This window comes from Taurulus bubalis (genome assembly GCF_910589615.1).
Source record: "Taurulus bubalis genome assembly, chromosome: 8".
NCBI lineage: Eukaryota > Metazoa > Chordata > Actinopteri > Perciformes > Cottidae > Taurulus > Taurulus bubalis.
Genome location: NC_136596.1, coordinates 6,580,873 through 6,598,550, shown reverse-complemented (window position 1 = coordinate 6,598,550; position 17,678 = coordinate 6,580,873). Strand labels below are relative to the sequence as shown.

Below are 17,678 nucleotides of genomic sequence, written 5' to 3'. Positions count from 1 at the left end.
TACCAAAACTGGTATATTTATGGCATTGTTTTCTATCAAACTATATATATATAGTCTATTATATTTATATTTTGAAGAATAGCCATAAATAATTCATCTAAAAACACTCAACCAAACTGTGTATTGATCTCAGGAAGGCTTCTCATGCATGTTTATGGGCGCGAGGTGCAACTTCTGAACACGCAAGCTGATATTGATTCACGAGAGAGACACTACACAGACGGGGCGCGAGACCAAGAGAGTTTTCAGGAGACAAAAGCCTTGCTATTCAGGGAATGGTGGCGGGGATCTAGGCAGCAAAAGAGCCATGTGTGGTATCCGGTTACACAATGCCAATTTACTGCTTCAACACTCACTACATTTGATACAGCCCACTCTCGCACCTCCCTTCTCTCCGTACCTCTGTGTGTCTGCCCCCCCCCCCCCCCCATCCATCGCCTTGGCTTCTACATACACATTCATGCTGTTTCTGCCAGAGTACTTGTATAATACTCAGAGAGGAGTACTCAGACATGCAGTTGTAGTATTGAACGTTGTGTGTGGCTATGGTAACGCTAACGGCATCGAATTGAATTGCTGCATGGGTGTGCGTGGGAACGTGTGTAGTGTAGTGTGTATCATAGATTGTGTAATTATGATGCTGCATCTCTCGTGGATGTGTGTGTGTGTGTGTGACATTACAAACTCCTTGCTTCCATGCGATTCATGTCTGTCTTCCATCTGTCTCCCGACGGTGTCCTTATTTCCCCCCGACAAACACACACACCCACTGACACACAACCCTCCCCGTCATCTCTCCGATATGTGATTCACATCACTCGAGCAGTGGCTCTGCTGAAAGCCTTAATAAGGTTAGAGAGTAAGTGCTCTGTGTTTGTGCCTACTAGCTGTTCTCTGTGCATAGGTGTGTGTTTGCATGTATGGCTCTTCGTGTGTGTGCCTGTGTGTGTGTGTGTGTGTGTGTGTGTGCGAGATGGTGGAGGAGTGAGGTGACTGTCTGTCGTTAAGTTGCTAGTTATTGAGGGATTTTCATTTTCCTCCTTCTCTTATTTCTCTTCTCCTCCACTCTTCCTCCTTTCTCTCATCCTCCGGAGTCAATTTGCGAGTTTCCGTCAGAGGAACAAGTGATCGCGCTCCCACCTCCTCCTCCTTCTCCTCTCACCCTCCCCTTCCTGCCTCTCTCTCTCTCTCTCTCTCTCTCTCTCTCTCTCTGCCTCTGCAAAGCATTCCACTCTGTCCCGATCACTTGCCCCCGGCTCACTGCTTTCCCTTCTTCTCTGTCGTTCAGTGGCTGTATGAAAGGAGCGCCGTGTGGTCACAGGCGAGGCTGGTGGAAGAAGTCAAAGCAGAGGTAAGCGCTCTTTCTCTTTTTCTCTCTCTCTCTTTCCTCCTCTTCTCTCTTCTCCAGTCTCTTCTTCTCGTCTTCAGGGAGTGGCAGACGGACAGACTGGGGGGGCAACTCTCAGATTTGAAATGTTGCCCCTCAGACTGCTTGATATGATTGTCATCTGATTCTCTCTTTTCCTTCACTCAGTTATTTTGCCGCTGTTACTCGGCGCTGCCTCTTCTTCTTCTTCTTCTTCTTCTTCTTCTTCTTCTTCTTCTTCTTCTTCTTCTTCTTCTTCTTCTTCTCTGTCTCATTTGCATGCTCTGTTTCACAATGTGTGATACCATCTCTTATCGCTACCTCTCTTTTGCTCATTAGCTCCCTGTATCAGTCTCTCCCTCTGTCTGCCTCTGAGTGAAGTGCGGCACACCGCGCTGTACATCTGTTGCGTGTCTTTCTCTGCTGTCCATCAGATTTCCCATAACGCTCCCATGTTGTTCTTAATTGCTTTGCCTATATTTTCCAATTCTTCCATTAATCTCTCTGTTTGAATCAAATTGAATCCGACCTGAAGAGAATATCTGTCAAATATATAACGCCTTGAAACATTTATTCTGAGATATAAACTGAAGCGGAGGAGAGGAGATAGAGTTTGGCCTTGATAGTGATCGGCTGTTTAATGGAGATCTATGGAGTAGGGAGTTGCTCCGCACCAGGCTCCGTCACAGCAACATACTTTCACTATTACTCTTTTGTCTCAGCCAGCCGTTTGCGTCGGTTATATATGGAGCAAGTGAGCGCTGAAAGGTTGGAATTAATGAGAGAGGGAGAGAGAGAGAGGGAGGGAGAGAGAGAAAGATTTGCGTCTCTACTTTACTCTCTGTCAAAGCTCGCCTGCCAGTGGTATACATGTGTACTTGTATATTCCTGTGTGCCGTTCCACTTGAGAGATGGAAAGTGCGCCTGAAGTCTGTTTATATTTACTCTCTGCTATCGGACGTGACCACTCACTCTTTCTCTCACTCCCTTTCCTTCCTCTTCTATCTCTCACCTTTCTGATTTCTTCTCCCCCTCCTCCCTCCTCTTTTCACACTGTCTAATTCTGCTCACTCAAAACCTACCACTTTGTTGTCTCTCTCTCTACCTCCACCCTCTCTTCTTTTTCCCGCCTTCACCACCTTACCTCCCACCCTCCCTCACCCCCATCCTCCCTCCTGTAGGTTGTAAAATGGATTCTCCTCAGTCAGAGTCATCAGGGGAAGGGCAGAAAACGGAAGAGAACAGAGCCCAAGGTGAACTACAAAGAGGTAGGAAGCACTCTCCTGTATTAAGACCTCTACCTCCACGCTGCACTACTCCAACTCTTAGCAGTGTGCTTTTCTCTTTCGGAAACATCTGTCTTGCTATCTATTTGGGTTTTTCCTCTTTTCATTCAGCTGCTATTCATGAGCTGCAAAACATTATTGTTTGTCTGACAACGCAGTCATCCCCCCAATTCTGTTTATGTGTTGTGTCTGCGACGACAGACTGCCCTGTACTTGTGCAAGTCTGTGTTTACTGTAAGTTCTCTCACACACATACTTAACCTTTTAAGAGCTTGTGTACATCACATACCCTCCGCTGTTTCTGTGTGGTCATGGCCAATGTGTGTGTGGGACGGCGTCTGTGTTTGTCTGGAGGAGGCGGGACCATTTAGCCTTGACGTCTGGCTTTGAATCTAGCCTTGAACTTTTGTTGCATCCCTCTTTCTCTTCCTGTAATTTCAAACTGTTTCCTAACAAATAAAATATCCCCAAAAATATGTTTTTTTGCCTGTGTGTGTAGTGCTAATTAGTTCTCTCAAGGGATGGCTAATCCCTTCCTCCCACTAATTGACACACACACTTGCACACACGCCTGCATCATTAATGAACGCAGACTGATCTATAAGCCACTGAGGGGCCACAAGTCATTAGCTAGCAGCAGAGCAGCTTTTATATATCACTCTCAATATGCTCACATATCACAAGACTGGAGGAAACATTTGAAAGCCCCCCATTTTTTGGTACATTACATTTTACGGCATGAATAAGTAAGGTAAGTGCCCCTGGATTTACATTTCCCCTCGACACTTAGTCCATACCACAGATTTCAACAAATGTAATGTAAGATGTATTCATAAGCAAAGGTGTACATGTTTAACCTGTATCTGAAATCCAGAGAGTATTTCATAAAAGCTTGGAACATGATTGGATCTGGATTAGATTACCGACAATTACTGTGCTGTAATTTGGAGCGCGCAGTGAATGAAATGCCTGTAGAGTCCGCAGCCAGTGCAGCCCCCCCTTCAACCACCTGATACCTACCGTCTGGCATATTTACAACGTACACACTCATACACACAAATACACTTACTTCTGAGGGGCAGCAAAGAGGCCTCTTCCTGTGGGGGTGGGCAGAGAGTGCTGAAACCAGCCTCATGAAAGAATAGCCAATTACTGTCCACTTGGTCATACACAATAGGGAGAAAGAGGAGGGAGGGAGGGACTGACGGACGGATGAAGCGAGATAGAGGGGGGGGGGGATGTAGGGAAGGGGGTGTGGGAGGTCAGTGTTTGAAGTTACACCATAAAAGCCATCCTGAAAGGAAACACAAAGTGACCCCCCGCCCCCCTTGCTTTTCATCCACCCCTCTCCCCCTGAGGCCCAGCCCTCTCTTCTGCTCCTCTACGTCTCCCTCCCTTCCCTTTGTTTCTGTGTACAGAGAGTGCCCCGTGGATGGACCAGGTGTATTTTATATTACTCCTTCATGTACTTCAAACAGCCCAATTTTTTATCTTTTCATCTATACCTCTCCTCCCTTCCTCTTCCCTGTGTCTACCAGCCTGTTGCAAGGCTATAAATCACGCAGCAGACTCGATCGGCAAAAGAGGAGAGGAGAATGAGGGGAGATGGGGTAAAACACAGGAGACGGGAAGACAAGGGAGATAAAGTTTGGATGAACCAGAGATGAAGATACAAGTGGAGCGTGGAGCAACAAGAGTGGAATATGAACAACAACACTTGACGCCACCGCTGGGCGTTATGCATCCCCTGTGGTTATCTTTTTGATCTATTCAAGTTGGATTGGAAACAAGGATTAAAGTCACAAAATGAGGCTGTTGGCTGGCGGTTGAAAAATACAAATTGAAAGGTCATATTAGAGGATTCAAGAATAAATAGGCGATGTAATGATTGTGTTGAAGGAGAAAGAAAAGATGAAGAAAAGGTAGAAAAGTAGAGCGAAACTGGTGGTGTGTTAGATGTTGATGATTGTGAATTCCAGCGAGGTAATGAATCTGTTGCAGGGAATTTGAGGAAGAGCAAGAGTGGATATTTAGGACATTTGAGACGCACACGAGAGATGAAATATTACTGGACAGGTCAGATGATGTAAGCGTGGTTAGAGAAGGTAGGACTTTTAGTGGGCAGGAATTAGGCTGAGCCGCAGTTGCATTAAGCGCTAATGACATCATGGATGATTAGGGAAAACACACACACACACACACACACACACACACACACACACACACACTACAGACTCACAAACCTATAGATGCACCCAGTGGAAAGAGCCCGGCACCCCCACAGAGCAGCCAGAGATCTGGTCAGTTTAATAGAGCCTAAGTTTATTACCAACTTCCCGTCGTCTTTGTTTCTGTGGTACGTTATTGATTCACATGCAGCTTAGTGCGCACGTCTGACTTTTTTGTGTGTACACGTGTAACTTGCGTGTGTGCATGTGATGAGCGTGCGTGTGTCCAGTGTGTGTGTGTGTGTGTGTGGAGAGGTCTGTAGAGGAATATTAGTCACGCCCGCATGGTAATGGGCCTCATTTTGCTCTCATTTTCATCTGTGGTCTCCGTAATGAGAGGGTCCGTCTGCCCCTGCTGATCAGGACAGGAAACCCTGTAGGGTAAAAAAAAAACTGCGAATTGCGGGATAACTTGGCCAACTTTTTTGGCGGAGACAGGCCACTCTGCTCTTTTAAGATGCTTTTGTGTAGGTTGTAATTTATCTGAGTTGTATATTAATCAACTGGACTCTCAAAACATACTTAAGTGTTTCCTTAAACCGCAGAGTGCAGCTTTGCCATATAGTATGTTCAATAATCTCTGAGTTCATGGAACATCTAGCCTGCAGAATGGGCTTAATTGTTTACACATGGAGCAATTCTGTAGTAACATTATTTTAACTCCAACACATACAATGGTTCAAATAAATCAGATTTTTAGTTGGAATTTGTTTATTGGGAATAAACCTTTTGAGATGTGCCATCTCCTTGATGTGCCGCCTCTGTAACAATAGTACAATAAAAGCACAATTTAGCAGAACAAGATAGTTAGAGGATACAAATGTAACCAAAACAAACAAAAGAATCGAGCATGAAAATGGATCATTAATTTAATGTTTATAGGAAAGTATTAACGTCAGTGAAAGCGATAATGATAGTTATAAAACATTATAGAGATGTTGTTATGGGCATGTACAAACGATACTATTATAAGAAGACGGGGGATTGTGGAAAGCTACTTTAAATTGTACTTCATTTTAAAGTTCTTAATATACTAAAGTGAATGGCCTCTATACTCAAATTTAGTGATTACAATATATTTGATGCAGCATGACGCATCTCAGCGCCTTTAGTGCAGATGTGATAAGGTTCTGTATATAGAAAGTGTTTACACAGCTCTTCCTCAGGATAAACAAATCCGGGAAATGGTGTAATCCTGAATTCTTGTCATTCCTGCAGAAATCGTTCTTCACCACACTATTTTTAACTTGCCTCCCTGAATCTAAGCATGCACAATTGTTAAGTCCACAAAACTTATATTGCTTCATATTGAGATTATAGTTACAAATCAACCAAATCTGCACTAGATTATTTCTTCTGGTATCTTGATTGTTTAAACCACACCTAATAATCTTACAGGCTAAAATGGCAACATACGATTAAAAACTCTAATTATATGTACATGTTCAGAGGATAATGTATGTGAGAGCAGGCACATCTTTCTGTGTGGCACTTCACAGATGCAGCAGAATAGGTGGATGATGAGTCAGCCTCCATCTCAGTGACACCCTGTCACCTCATTTGCACCGATCTGGCAGTCTGCACGGGCGACGCCGTCGGTTACTGTGAGAACACGTACCACCACGTTTATGTTTGTGGCTGAGGAGGATGTCAACAACAACAACAAGTTCAGAGCAACAGCCTGTCTTCAAACTGCCCCTCCAACTTTATTATACTGCACATGTCATATATGCTGAAGGGCAATTTTAAGCATTTCATAAAGACAGGTTGGGATTGAGCTGTAGTTTTACACAGAAGCAGGTCTATCTTGAAGTGCGATGTTGCTTTCAGTTGTTGACAGGGTTTCACCTCTCATCCAAAAAGGCTGCTTCAGTTTCGAACAAAAAAAGCTATAAGTGGACTTTGATTTTCCTTTTGCCCAATCCAAGTTAGATTTCTAAAAGCTTAACAGATCGACCAACAGCACCTGTTGTTTCCGTGGTTAAGAGTGAATGAATACATCTTAATTGGACACACTAAACATCTAATTGGACCCCTTTGTGGCCTTTAGGAAGTGGTACAATCAAACTCAGTCTGATAATTTCACTCGAGAGGTAACCCAAGCTCCAGTTGAAACCGATTATTACCGACATGCTGCCGGTGGCTAGCTTATTATTGTTTTTCTCAAGTATTGCTCAAGACATTTTTGCCTTTTTATTATGAACCCAAAATTAGGGGAGAGGCAGATGAGGAACAACATGAAAAGCGGGTTGTGAACTAACTGAAGGCCTCCAGAGTTAAAATAACACAAGATTATGCTCCTATAACAAACAGATACCGAGTTCTATTTTAGGAGATAATGTAAACCCACAGAGAAATGAAGCGCGCTCGAGTGGTGACTGAAATCCCTTGTGCTGTGCTGAGGTGTGATGTTGATAGTTGGACGTACGAGTGGTAACTGAGTCCCTGTGGGAGGGTAAACAGCAGGGAGGGCATGATCGAAAAGCCTCTTGAGTGACGTGGGGCTTGCAGGTGGCGCATGCAGTACATCACCATAATGGGCTTAAGTAGAGCATGGAGAAAAAGGAAACGGAGCAATGTGGAAATTGTTTCAGTCTCTGCAGATTTGTGGGAAGAACAGATATAATTGAATCCTAGTTCATGATTTGACCAATCATAGTCCAAATACTTAAATGTGCCGTTTGTGTAAGTGTAATGAACTGGTGACTATAATAAGAACTTTGAGTGACAAAATGCCCAACAGTCTTGCCGTTTTTTTCTTGCGATCTGCCTCTGGTCTTGTTTGTTTAGAGTTTGACCAGAACCCATGAAATATGGCAAATCCGTTTTGTAATGATGTTTTGGCGATGCTAACTCTGAGCAGCAACACATCCCACATCTGGTTTTCCTTCATTTTGGTTTTCATAGCTCCAGTGCACCCCTGTCTCCTGGTTTATGCCGCCTTCTCTCCTTCCCTTTCTCTCATACACTTTTATTTTCCTTACTTGCTCTGTCGCTCTCTTTCTGTTCTCTCTCTCTCTCAGTGATTTATTGGCAATGAATCAGGGATGAGGGAGTATGCCGGAGGAGAGATGGGAACATTCAGGGAAATGGCTGTTTCCGGCCAGACTTCATCACATCAGGAAGGGAAATGGTCGGAAGAAAAGTGTGTGTGTGTGTGTGTGTGTGCGTGTGTGTGTGTGTGTGTGTGCGTGCGTGCGTGCGTGCACGTTGTGTGTGCAAGTGTGTTTCTGTGTGTGTATCTCCATTATCAGACCAACTGGGGATCAGCTAAGGGCTGCTCAGGCACTGAGTTCACAACTGTGAGCCACAACCCCTTAATTGTCTATTAAATGGAAGAAAAAGTCACTCTCCACACATATGGCAAGATATACAGAGCTCAAGCAAAAGAATCCACCCCATAGCTTTATTAGAATATTTAAATTACAGTATGCGTTGCTGTCAGAGCGAGTTTATTATGTGGCTATGGCTCACTTTTATGGGTCTTATTCCTGTGCCGTACTCTTTACTTCGTCAAATCTTATCGGGATCGAGGGTTCGTGCGCGCCCGTCCCACTGGGAGCTGTGCTGTCTGAAGCGTCAAGCTGATTCTGATTAGGGACTTCCGTGGTAGACTGGTTTCAGGTGACAGGTCAAGCAAAGAGCAACGCATCAGTTCTCTGGGCTCATTTCAACCCGGATGGTGAGATCCGCCTGGGCAGCTTCGATGGCGCTCGTTCCGATGATAGAGGCTTCATGTGGGGAAGCTCAGGGCTGAGGTGTTGTTGTTCACAAGTAATGGGTTTCCAGATGAACAGGTGGATCTGTGCAGCAACGGCAGCCATGCATTATTGTAAAAGATGGTTACGGTGAAGAGGGAATCTTCATCCATGATCATGAGCTTTTTCCATAGCTACTAAAAGGGAATGATTGTGGACACAAGAGGAAGCTATTGTAGCTTATTAGCTGAGTTACACCATCAGCTTTTAATGGACCTCTTCTATTGGAGTATAAACTCCTCACTGCAAGAGGAATAGTTTGCAGACAATTACATTTCTTAGAGGCATGACTCTGCACCGACACAAAGGCACTGTTTGCTACACAAGAATGTATTACAGCCTTTCTTTGACGACGTGAGATGAGGGTTCCCTCCGGGCTGAACTCGTGAGCTCGGCGAGAGACAGTAAAAGAGTAAGAGAGAATCTGAGGAGAAAGAGATGAGAGAGAGAGAATCCAGAACATCTAAAGAGACAAAAGAGCTGGAGTAAAACAACCGATCAATAAAAGTATCTTACCGGCTTTGTCATTTTCTGCATTAACTGTTGTGAAAAGTGCTGACCAGAAGACACAGATTGTGTGGGAATCAGAGGATCAGTGTGACAAACAACTGCTTTTTGATTCTCCATTCTCTTGACTGTGCATCAATACGCTGTTGATCCAGCATTACCTGTCAATGAAACCTTTCAACCCACTTGATGCAGTAAGCGCTAATTCTGAACACTACGCCTGCAGAACATGCTTTATGGCACTGGAAACTGGCAATGCTCCCACTATATATGACCCCAGAGTTTAACTTGTAAAAGTCATGCCGTAGTACGGCGGGATATTACTGTATAAACTGACTGAAAGTCAAATCCCCACAATGTCTGTAAAAGTGACATGCAGAAGTGTGTCCTCTGACTGATGTGTGTCGTAGCGCTGGAGTTCTGTCTGCTCCATTTGAATGCCATCACAACATCTTCGAAAAAAAAACACATAATCGGGCCTTTTTTATGCTCAATTTCATCCTCCAAGTTCCTGACTTCCGCACTGATGGAGAGTGAAAAAAACAGTTTTCCCTTTTTGATGGGTAGTAAAAACCTAAGAGAAATTCTTCAAGTGCAAGGGTTAGAGATGAGAAAAAGATTTACGTGTTGAAATGAGGAAGGAGAGGAGAGCGAGGAGATGGCGCCATTTGTGTTGTGTTAATGAGGGCGAGCAAGACAGAGTGAAAGTGAGAGGGAGAGAGCGCCAGCGTGCATTTGTCTCATTTATCACTCAGCAGCAGTTCTGTTTTTCGGGGTCATTTTAAGCTCGCAGCCTGTCTCATCTTGTCCGGGGACTCCCTGCAGCCGGTGTGCGATGCGTGCATGAGGGGGTGTTTATATGCGTTTGGGAATGGGGAGGGGGCAAAGAGATCAAAAATCAGGATTGACGATGCTGACAAGCCATTTAATGTCAGGCATAGCTGCTCAGAAATACCACTTAGGGCTTCATGACTCTCTGAGGAACGCACCCATGCACGCGCACACACACACACACACACACACATTCACATTCACACACGTAGAGGGGTAGTTATACGGAGCTAGAGTAGCTTCAGCAGGCTTTTCACTGAAGTGGTCAAGAAGAACATTGACACGCACAAAGACACACACACACACACACACACACACATATACACATCCACGTATTCTGAATCCCAGAAGCATTTGAGTGTCATTAAAGTGCAGCTGTGTTTGTCTTTCCAGCACGCATGGAAAACACATCAGCGAGCGGGAAAGCAGCCTGCTGAATATGGCTGCTGCCACAATGCGTACAAAACAAGCACAGCACTTTGTCACTCGCACAAAATACACATTGTTCACTTTGGAGCCGATTCAATGGCACATGTCAGCGTTGAGTATAATGCAACGCTATAAAAACTCACTGTAGTGTGGAGGTCGCGTTGTTAAACCTAGTGATGCTTTGGCCAGATATTTAATGTACAGTCATGTTCAATATTGGGCTGGGCTGTAAAATGGAGCTGGCTTTTTAGTGGTGGGAAATTAATCAATGCTTTTCACATAAAACCCGGTTTGGGCGTCACCTCGTAGCTTTCATAGGTGCAGTACGTAATGATGTGTTTGTGTGTCTGTGCGTGCACGTATGAATGCAGCGTGCTGAGTGCTAAAACATCTGTCTTTCTTGGTAATGACTTGGGAGCCGACAGCGCTCTCAGACAGTCCTGACGCAATTAGCCTGGTCAAGCACACACACACACACACACACACACACACACACACACACACACACACGCGCAAAGTAATGGCAGCTGTATACTACAAGGCTCATAGACGCTGAAGATTACAGAAATCCCGGCACATGAGACCAATAAGTAAGTGTCAAAGAGATCTGACAGTGTTTAGTGGCAGCTTGTCTTTACAGTGGCTGTCTGGCCTGTGATGCTCTTCGCTTATTTGTTTAGGTCAATTTCATGCGATGTGATTTATTCAATGTTTTTGTCCCAAAAGCAGCATTGCTAACACCCATGGCAACTTCCAAAAACCCCAAGGTAATATCTCAAAGATTGCAACAGATTGAGATGCTAGAACAAGTGAATGCTTGGCATGCTTATTTATAAAGGATTGAAGGATTATCATTTTGAATCCAATCTAGTAATCTAGTTTAACTTCAGTTTGAGAAATGGGATGAGTGGTCATTCTGCAACCACAAGGTAGCCGGTTCGATCCCCGGTCTCCCCATAGTTTGCATGTCGAAGTGTCCTTGAGCAAGACACTGAACCCCTAGTTGCTGCCTGGGCGCCTCACAGGGCACACTGCTCCTTAATAATTACGGATGGGTTAAATGCAGAGAAGAATTTCCCCAAGGGGATTAATAAAGGATAATTTCCTCTTTCTTCTGTTACAGAGGCATTAAACAATCTAATTTCCCATCAACTTGTATCCGTCCTTCTGCAAGGAACAACGTGCTGTAAAATATCGGCAGATTTTAAGACATTAAGACCAGTCACAGTGATGATGAACATGTTGTATCGCAACGCCGACGCTGTGTGTACTGTACTGGCATTCACACTGCTAGGGGATGACAACAAAAAACTACTGTCTTAATCTTTCCAAAAGTCTTGAGTCTGCTATTCTATTCAGGCAGACACATATAGAAGCTATTCAGTTGTTGCCAACAGCCATACTACAGGCGACAGCTTCAGCTCCACAGTCTGGGAGATCATGTGTTGCTAAGCTGGATGTGGTCTTATCACGGGAAAGATACAGAAGGATTGTCTTCCTGTGGTTTAAGTGCAAAGTAAACAACAAGTTTTGAATTTCTTACCATCTGTTTTCCCCATTGCTGTCTCTGTGTTGTTGGTCTCTCTTACTCCATCTCCCTGCCATTTCTGTGGTGTCTTCTGTCCTTCTCTAATATCAGTTTTTTTTTTTCCTTCCTGTGTGTTTTTGGCGGTGCACAGTTCCACAGCTGTGTGTGCATGTCTGTCTGTGTAGCAGATATCTGGGCTCGGTCCATCCCACATACCTCTGTCAGCTCGAACTGCTTAAACCCAGCCAGCCTGGAGTTCACGCAGGAGACAACACACATACAGTACATACTGCACACACACACACACACTGAACGTGACCTTTCTCTTTGATGCCTCTGGCTATGTTAGCCTCTCCCTGCTCATCTCCCCTCCTCTTCTCGTGTCTTGCTGCCACTCTCCTCCGTGTTGGACTCTACCTGCCAGAGTTACCCCATCTTTCCTCCTCCCGCTCTGGCTCTTTACCGCTCTTTCTCAGTGTATGTTTCAACAGCAGTAGATGCTATCACTCCAGGCTGGAGGTCATCGCTGGTGCATGTTTTAGTTTTGCCGCTATTATTGTTGTCATACAGATAAACCCGGCTTGAATGGATAAATCGCAGCTGCCTGTGTGTGTACATAGATGTGTGTGTGTGGGGGGCTTTTGCCTTCAGAGTGTGTGTCCAGTGTGTACATTTAGGAACCTATCTTTTGGAAATGGCATGGTCAAATTGCCAGCATGCAATTGCATGAGCTTGTAAATATACTTTGACCCTTTACATTTCTGTGCCCTATTAACCCTAATAATGATTAGACCCAAAAGCAACACACATCACTGACAATATTTATCGACAACCCCTTACAGGAAACCACAGTGTGGCTGGTAGCTGCTGTTTGTTTTCTTTTTTTAGTTTCCCAACCCCCAGGGATAATATTTAACCAGGACCCCCAGGCTCCTCTCACCCACTCAGGATCAGGCCAGAACAAATGACATGAGGAAATGAAACCTGGGCGCTCTGCTATTTTCAGAGTCACATTTCATACTTCCGTACCTTATGTGTTCATGGAGCAGCAGTAATCTGTGATGTAACTGAATATATTGTGTTAGTCTGTGCGTTAGTGTTGGCCATCCGGTTTTCACTGAATTCCAACACTTTTGGATTGAGACGTCTGAATATCCCTCAGAATGTTGTTCCTGGCAGATAGAAAACCCACCAAAGCAGATTATAGACCATCTGAAGCTTTCCATGGACATGTGGAAAAAGCAATAACGGCAACGACAAGAATTGCGACATTTGGGTCATTCCATCAAAAATCTTTCTTTAAATTGTTGTTAGTTTGAGCTCTAATCATGAACAATCAGTCCCAATGAACATACAATGACTACATCCTATGTGTCTCTGTTCTGCACCATCCCTTTCTCTTCACCTCTCTCTTTGTCTAAGCTGACGTCTAGCTGTTTGGATGTGTCACTGTTGTACAAATGCTGCAGATTTTTCTCCCTCGCACACAAACAGAGTCCTTTTGTTCCAGTTCTGTTTCAAAGGCCTCTCTCTTTCAAAGGCATACGGGCGGTGCAGGGGGAAAAACACTCGAGAGCCGCGATCAATCCCCCGATGTGACTCCTGCTGGTTGGTTAAGGCACCTGCATGGAGGGTAGTTGGATCAAATGGGGTTTGTTATGCCCTTCCAGTGAAGGTGGCAAGAGACAATGAGGACGAGGCCCATGCCGGACTCCCCAGAGCAACAGTAGCACAAGCAGCGACAAGAAAATGTGCTTTCCAAAATCGGGGTGAAATGTGTTTGAGGAGTTGTTTGTGTCTCCGTCGGGAATGGAACAACGGGTTGTGGGAGGAGGAGAAATGGTAAGAGGGAGGCGAGGGAGGCATTCACTGGAGACAGTGAGATTTGTGGCTTGCGTCAAAGCACAAAGTGCCAGAGATTAATTAAACTTCCCCTGTTTCGGAGGTGTGTGCATGTGTGAATGAGTATGAGTCAGAGCAGTGATGAGTAGGAGAGAAAACATGTTAATTGCCTTCATGATCAATGCCAAATTGCAGGAACATGGACTTTTACATAACTAACCCCCGCCACCTGCACAAAGAAGAAACAAAGTGTTGCGATCCAATGAGCCCTATAATTTTGTGCCGCGTGCCCGGTGAAGAGTGCGCGTGCACTCTGTGTAAGAGTGTTTCTTTGTGCATTTGTGTATGGTTGCTCAGAGCAAGTAGTCATACCCCTGCGCCCGACCCACTGTGTGTGCTTTTTCAGTTTAACCCCTGACTGGCCGCCCCGCCGTGACCCCACGCTGCTTTTGGATTGGCCTGAGACTGTGAATTTGAAGGTCAGGAAGCAAGAAGTGGGGGTTGGAAGGATCAAACGCATACATTCACACGAACATGCATGGCCATAGGCTGGGTTGAATATTGGGGGAATTGGAAAGAAGTACGCACAAGGCCTTCACATAGAGCACATCCAGCTGTCCTGTGCATACATGCACACACATGTATCGAGCACACTTGACTAACACGGCATAAATGAGGCACATTATGAACTTGTTTGTTTTCCAAAATGGGCTCTGTTGATTGGCAAAGTATTGTACGTGCTGGGAATATTTGTTTCCGCATTATACTCCTGCTGGTGAACGTTCCGGCCACTTTGCCGGTTGCCAGCGCATGTGCTCGTGTCGGAAGATGCATCGGCGAGACGATTGATCCAGACAGTCATTGAGATTGGAAGGTCAAAACTTCAAAAGCTCTGTGCCTCTTTCTCTTTCGGACATTTTTCTCCCCACTGTGTCTGACTCTCTCGAAAGCTCTCTGTATGTTTTGCTTCCTGATTAGGTTTCACGACTGATTGCAACAGCCAGATCCCGCCCCACACACACACACACAAACACCCACACACACACACACACACACACACACACACCCTCATCTCGCTCTCTGTAGATGTCGTGGCCGTTGATTAAAGCAGTTTTCCAAAATTGAAAAACAAATAATGAATGCTATTAATGAATAGATTGCAGATAGACAGTCACAGCTTGCCATCGCCAAGGTCATCAGTCTGTGACCGCCGCTATCTGAGATCGGCACCGTGCTGCAGCAGCAGGTGTGACATCATTTGAGGAGATGGTAGCACAGGAGACAGCTCCATTTCACAAGTTGAAATGGTACCATGTGACTCACAGATGACCTTTCAGCATCTCTTGTCTGTGTGTTTGTGTGTGTGTGTGTGTGTGTGCGGTCCAATCCATTCCCCGAAATTGGTTTACAAAACCTATGATGTCAGCAGGCCGTTTTATAATGTCTTTTTAGACCTTGTGAAGCCGCAAGATTGCAATATCATATTCCCCACATTGTATGAATCTATTTTTCTTTGGCCACTTATCATGTTTATAGGCTTTATGTTTATAGGGTGCTCTCGTTAATGCTGTGCCTTACACTAAACTCCACACATCTTGCATCTGCAAGCAGAGTCTCCTGCTACCCTATGAGAGGGGCTTTCTGCTAACATGTGACTGTGTCTGTGTGGTTGCAAGACTTCATTTATTTGTTACATTTAGACCTCATTCGTTGGATTATAAATGGTCAATATTTTACAATTTGGTAAAGATACACAATATAAGAGGTCGAGGTGGTGGAGAGATTTCAGAGAACTAGCCACTTGCCAAAATGTAATATTCCAGAGCTACTGAACAGTTTCTTTACATCATTCGGTTTTATTCCTGACCATCTGCCATGTTTTTGCACATTTTAATTCCCTGCAGCTGTATAGAGCAGTAAAAATCTAATTAAAAGTGTAAGTATTTGTGATGCTATTTATGCTGTCATGGCTGTTGAGAGAATCTTAGCAGCTGCTTTGCGTACTGTTCCTCCTCAAGACCCAAGCTGCAGTTTGAGCAGATGAATGCTCGGGCCCTTAAATCAAGTGTAAAATAAAGTTGGACAGAGAGAGATAAAGGAGGCAAGGAGGGGCTTATAATTGGAGGAGCCAGGCACGCAGTTTTGTCCAGTGAAAAGGAGTTGGTATGGAGACGGGGAGCAGACAGTCATGGAGACAGAGGCAGAGAGAAAGGGAGGGATTTGAGGGAAAGAATGAGTGAAACCTTAGTACCTGAGGCGTGGGCTGAGGCCTTTAGCTGCTGGTGCCAGAATGTGTTTTTACGAGCCTGCGGTCAGACAGAAATAAAAGGCAGCCGAGCGGCTGAATGGCATCACACATACGCATACACCCGCATGCTCACACACGATTCAATGGCCTTTCACAGGTTGGTTTTATAATGTCACAGTTATCCAATGTCTCCAAACCCCTATAATGCAGTGTGACTGAACAAGCAGCACACTCTGCTCGGTGGTACGGATGTAAGGAGCGGGAGAAGGAAGAGAGGAGCAGTATGGGAGGGAAAGAAAGCATTCGCAACACTTCTGTATTCCTTTCAACTGTGCCAAGGGCATAGCGAGAGGTTCTCTTATGTTCTTTGGAGTCATTATATAGATTTTATGGTCAGTTAGTCCAATTGTTGACTTGTTCTACACAATCCCCTTGGGGGGGCTTTTGTTGTTGTTTTTTCTCTTTGCCACACATTTTGTCATTTCCCTTTTTTTATTTCTTATTTCCATTAACTTTCTTTAACTTTTTTTTTTATTATTATTATTATCATTTCAAATAACCCACAGGAATTTGGGAGTTCACACCATAATGCTTGAGAGAGTTGAGTGAGAAAAGTGTTAAAAAAACAGGCCTGAATTAGGAGTAAAATAGACATAACAGCAGTTATTTTTCTCGTAAGTCAGAGCGAGTAGAAGCAGAAATGTAGGAGAGCGATGATCCAGTGAGCAGAGGTCGTCTCAGGTTCCTCTCGTAGAGATGTGATGGCGAGTGGCTTCGCTGTAACAAGAGCCTGAAAGGGATGTCGACCATGAGGCTCTTTAGCATGTGATATGATGTGAATGATACAATATTTTGGATCAATCCAGTCGATGCATGAAGGCTCCTGAAAAAGGACTTCTATGTACTGTACAGAACGCAGAGTGGTAATCAGTGCCGTTGCCATGGAAATGCTGAAAAAGTGATGGATTAATGGAAAGGGACAGAAAAAGATTTACAGTTTTCATTTTTTTTATTCGGACAACCCTTTTTCTATCTTTTACCCCGTCTTAGAAAAGGAAGTGCAGAAGACCCTAACTCACAGATGTATCGGGAATAATTTCTATGCAACTCTTAACCTGCCCTTTGTTGAAGCCCATCATTGTTCAGGGAGGAAATATCACAATAAAGCCTCAGTTGTTGCTGTGAGTGTGTGTCCACATTCTGCACCAAAGGCTAAAGAGCACCGATTTGTTTGTGCAAACATGTTACACAGCAGCAGTAGCATGACTAATGTTGCTTAGTCCCTTGGTCCACTTGCACTGACGAACGCACAAATAAAATGTAGCTGGTTCCTCCTTTTGACTTTTTCTCCATTACTCTCCCCCTCGTATGAGAATACCATGTAATGCAGTACACGCACGCTAAGCTAAGCTAAGCTATGTATGCTTTATTTAATTTAGAGTTTGGTGGTGGTCATCATATCCTGTGTTTACTCTAGCTGTTTGTCTCATTCAGCTGCCTCTCACCGAGGTAAACAGTCTATATTTGTGCATGCATGGACATGTATATATGTGTGTGTGTGTGTGTGTGTGTGTGTGTGTGTGTGTGTGTGTGTGCGTGCGCGTGTCATTGTTCTATAGAGGTTTAGGTCAGCGTGACAAGGGGACATTTCGGCT

At 44.5% G+C, this 17,678-nt stretch overlaps 1 protein-coding gene across 1 annotated transcript in view; it reads left to right on the top strand.

Moving 5' to 3' along the window:
• The window catches only part of aopep (aminopeptidase O (putative)), a gene marked incomplete at its 5' end in the record, with an annotated part of 65,140 nt that overhangs the window by 32,204 nt on the left and 15,258 nt on the right, over positions 1 to 17,678 (top strand). The window contains 2 exons of the mRNA XM_079222733.1: positions 1,289 to 1,351; positions 2,548 to 2,634. Of these exons, the coding sequence (XP_079078859.1) occupies positions 1,289 to 1,351; positions 2,548 to 2,634 (150 nt within the window). The remainder of the gene's footprint in view (positions 1 to 1,288; positions 1,352 to 2,547; positions 2,635 to 17,678) is intronic.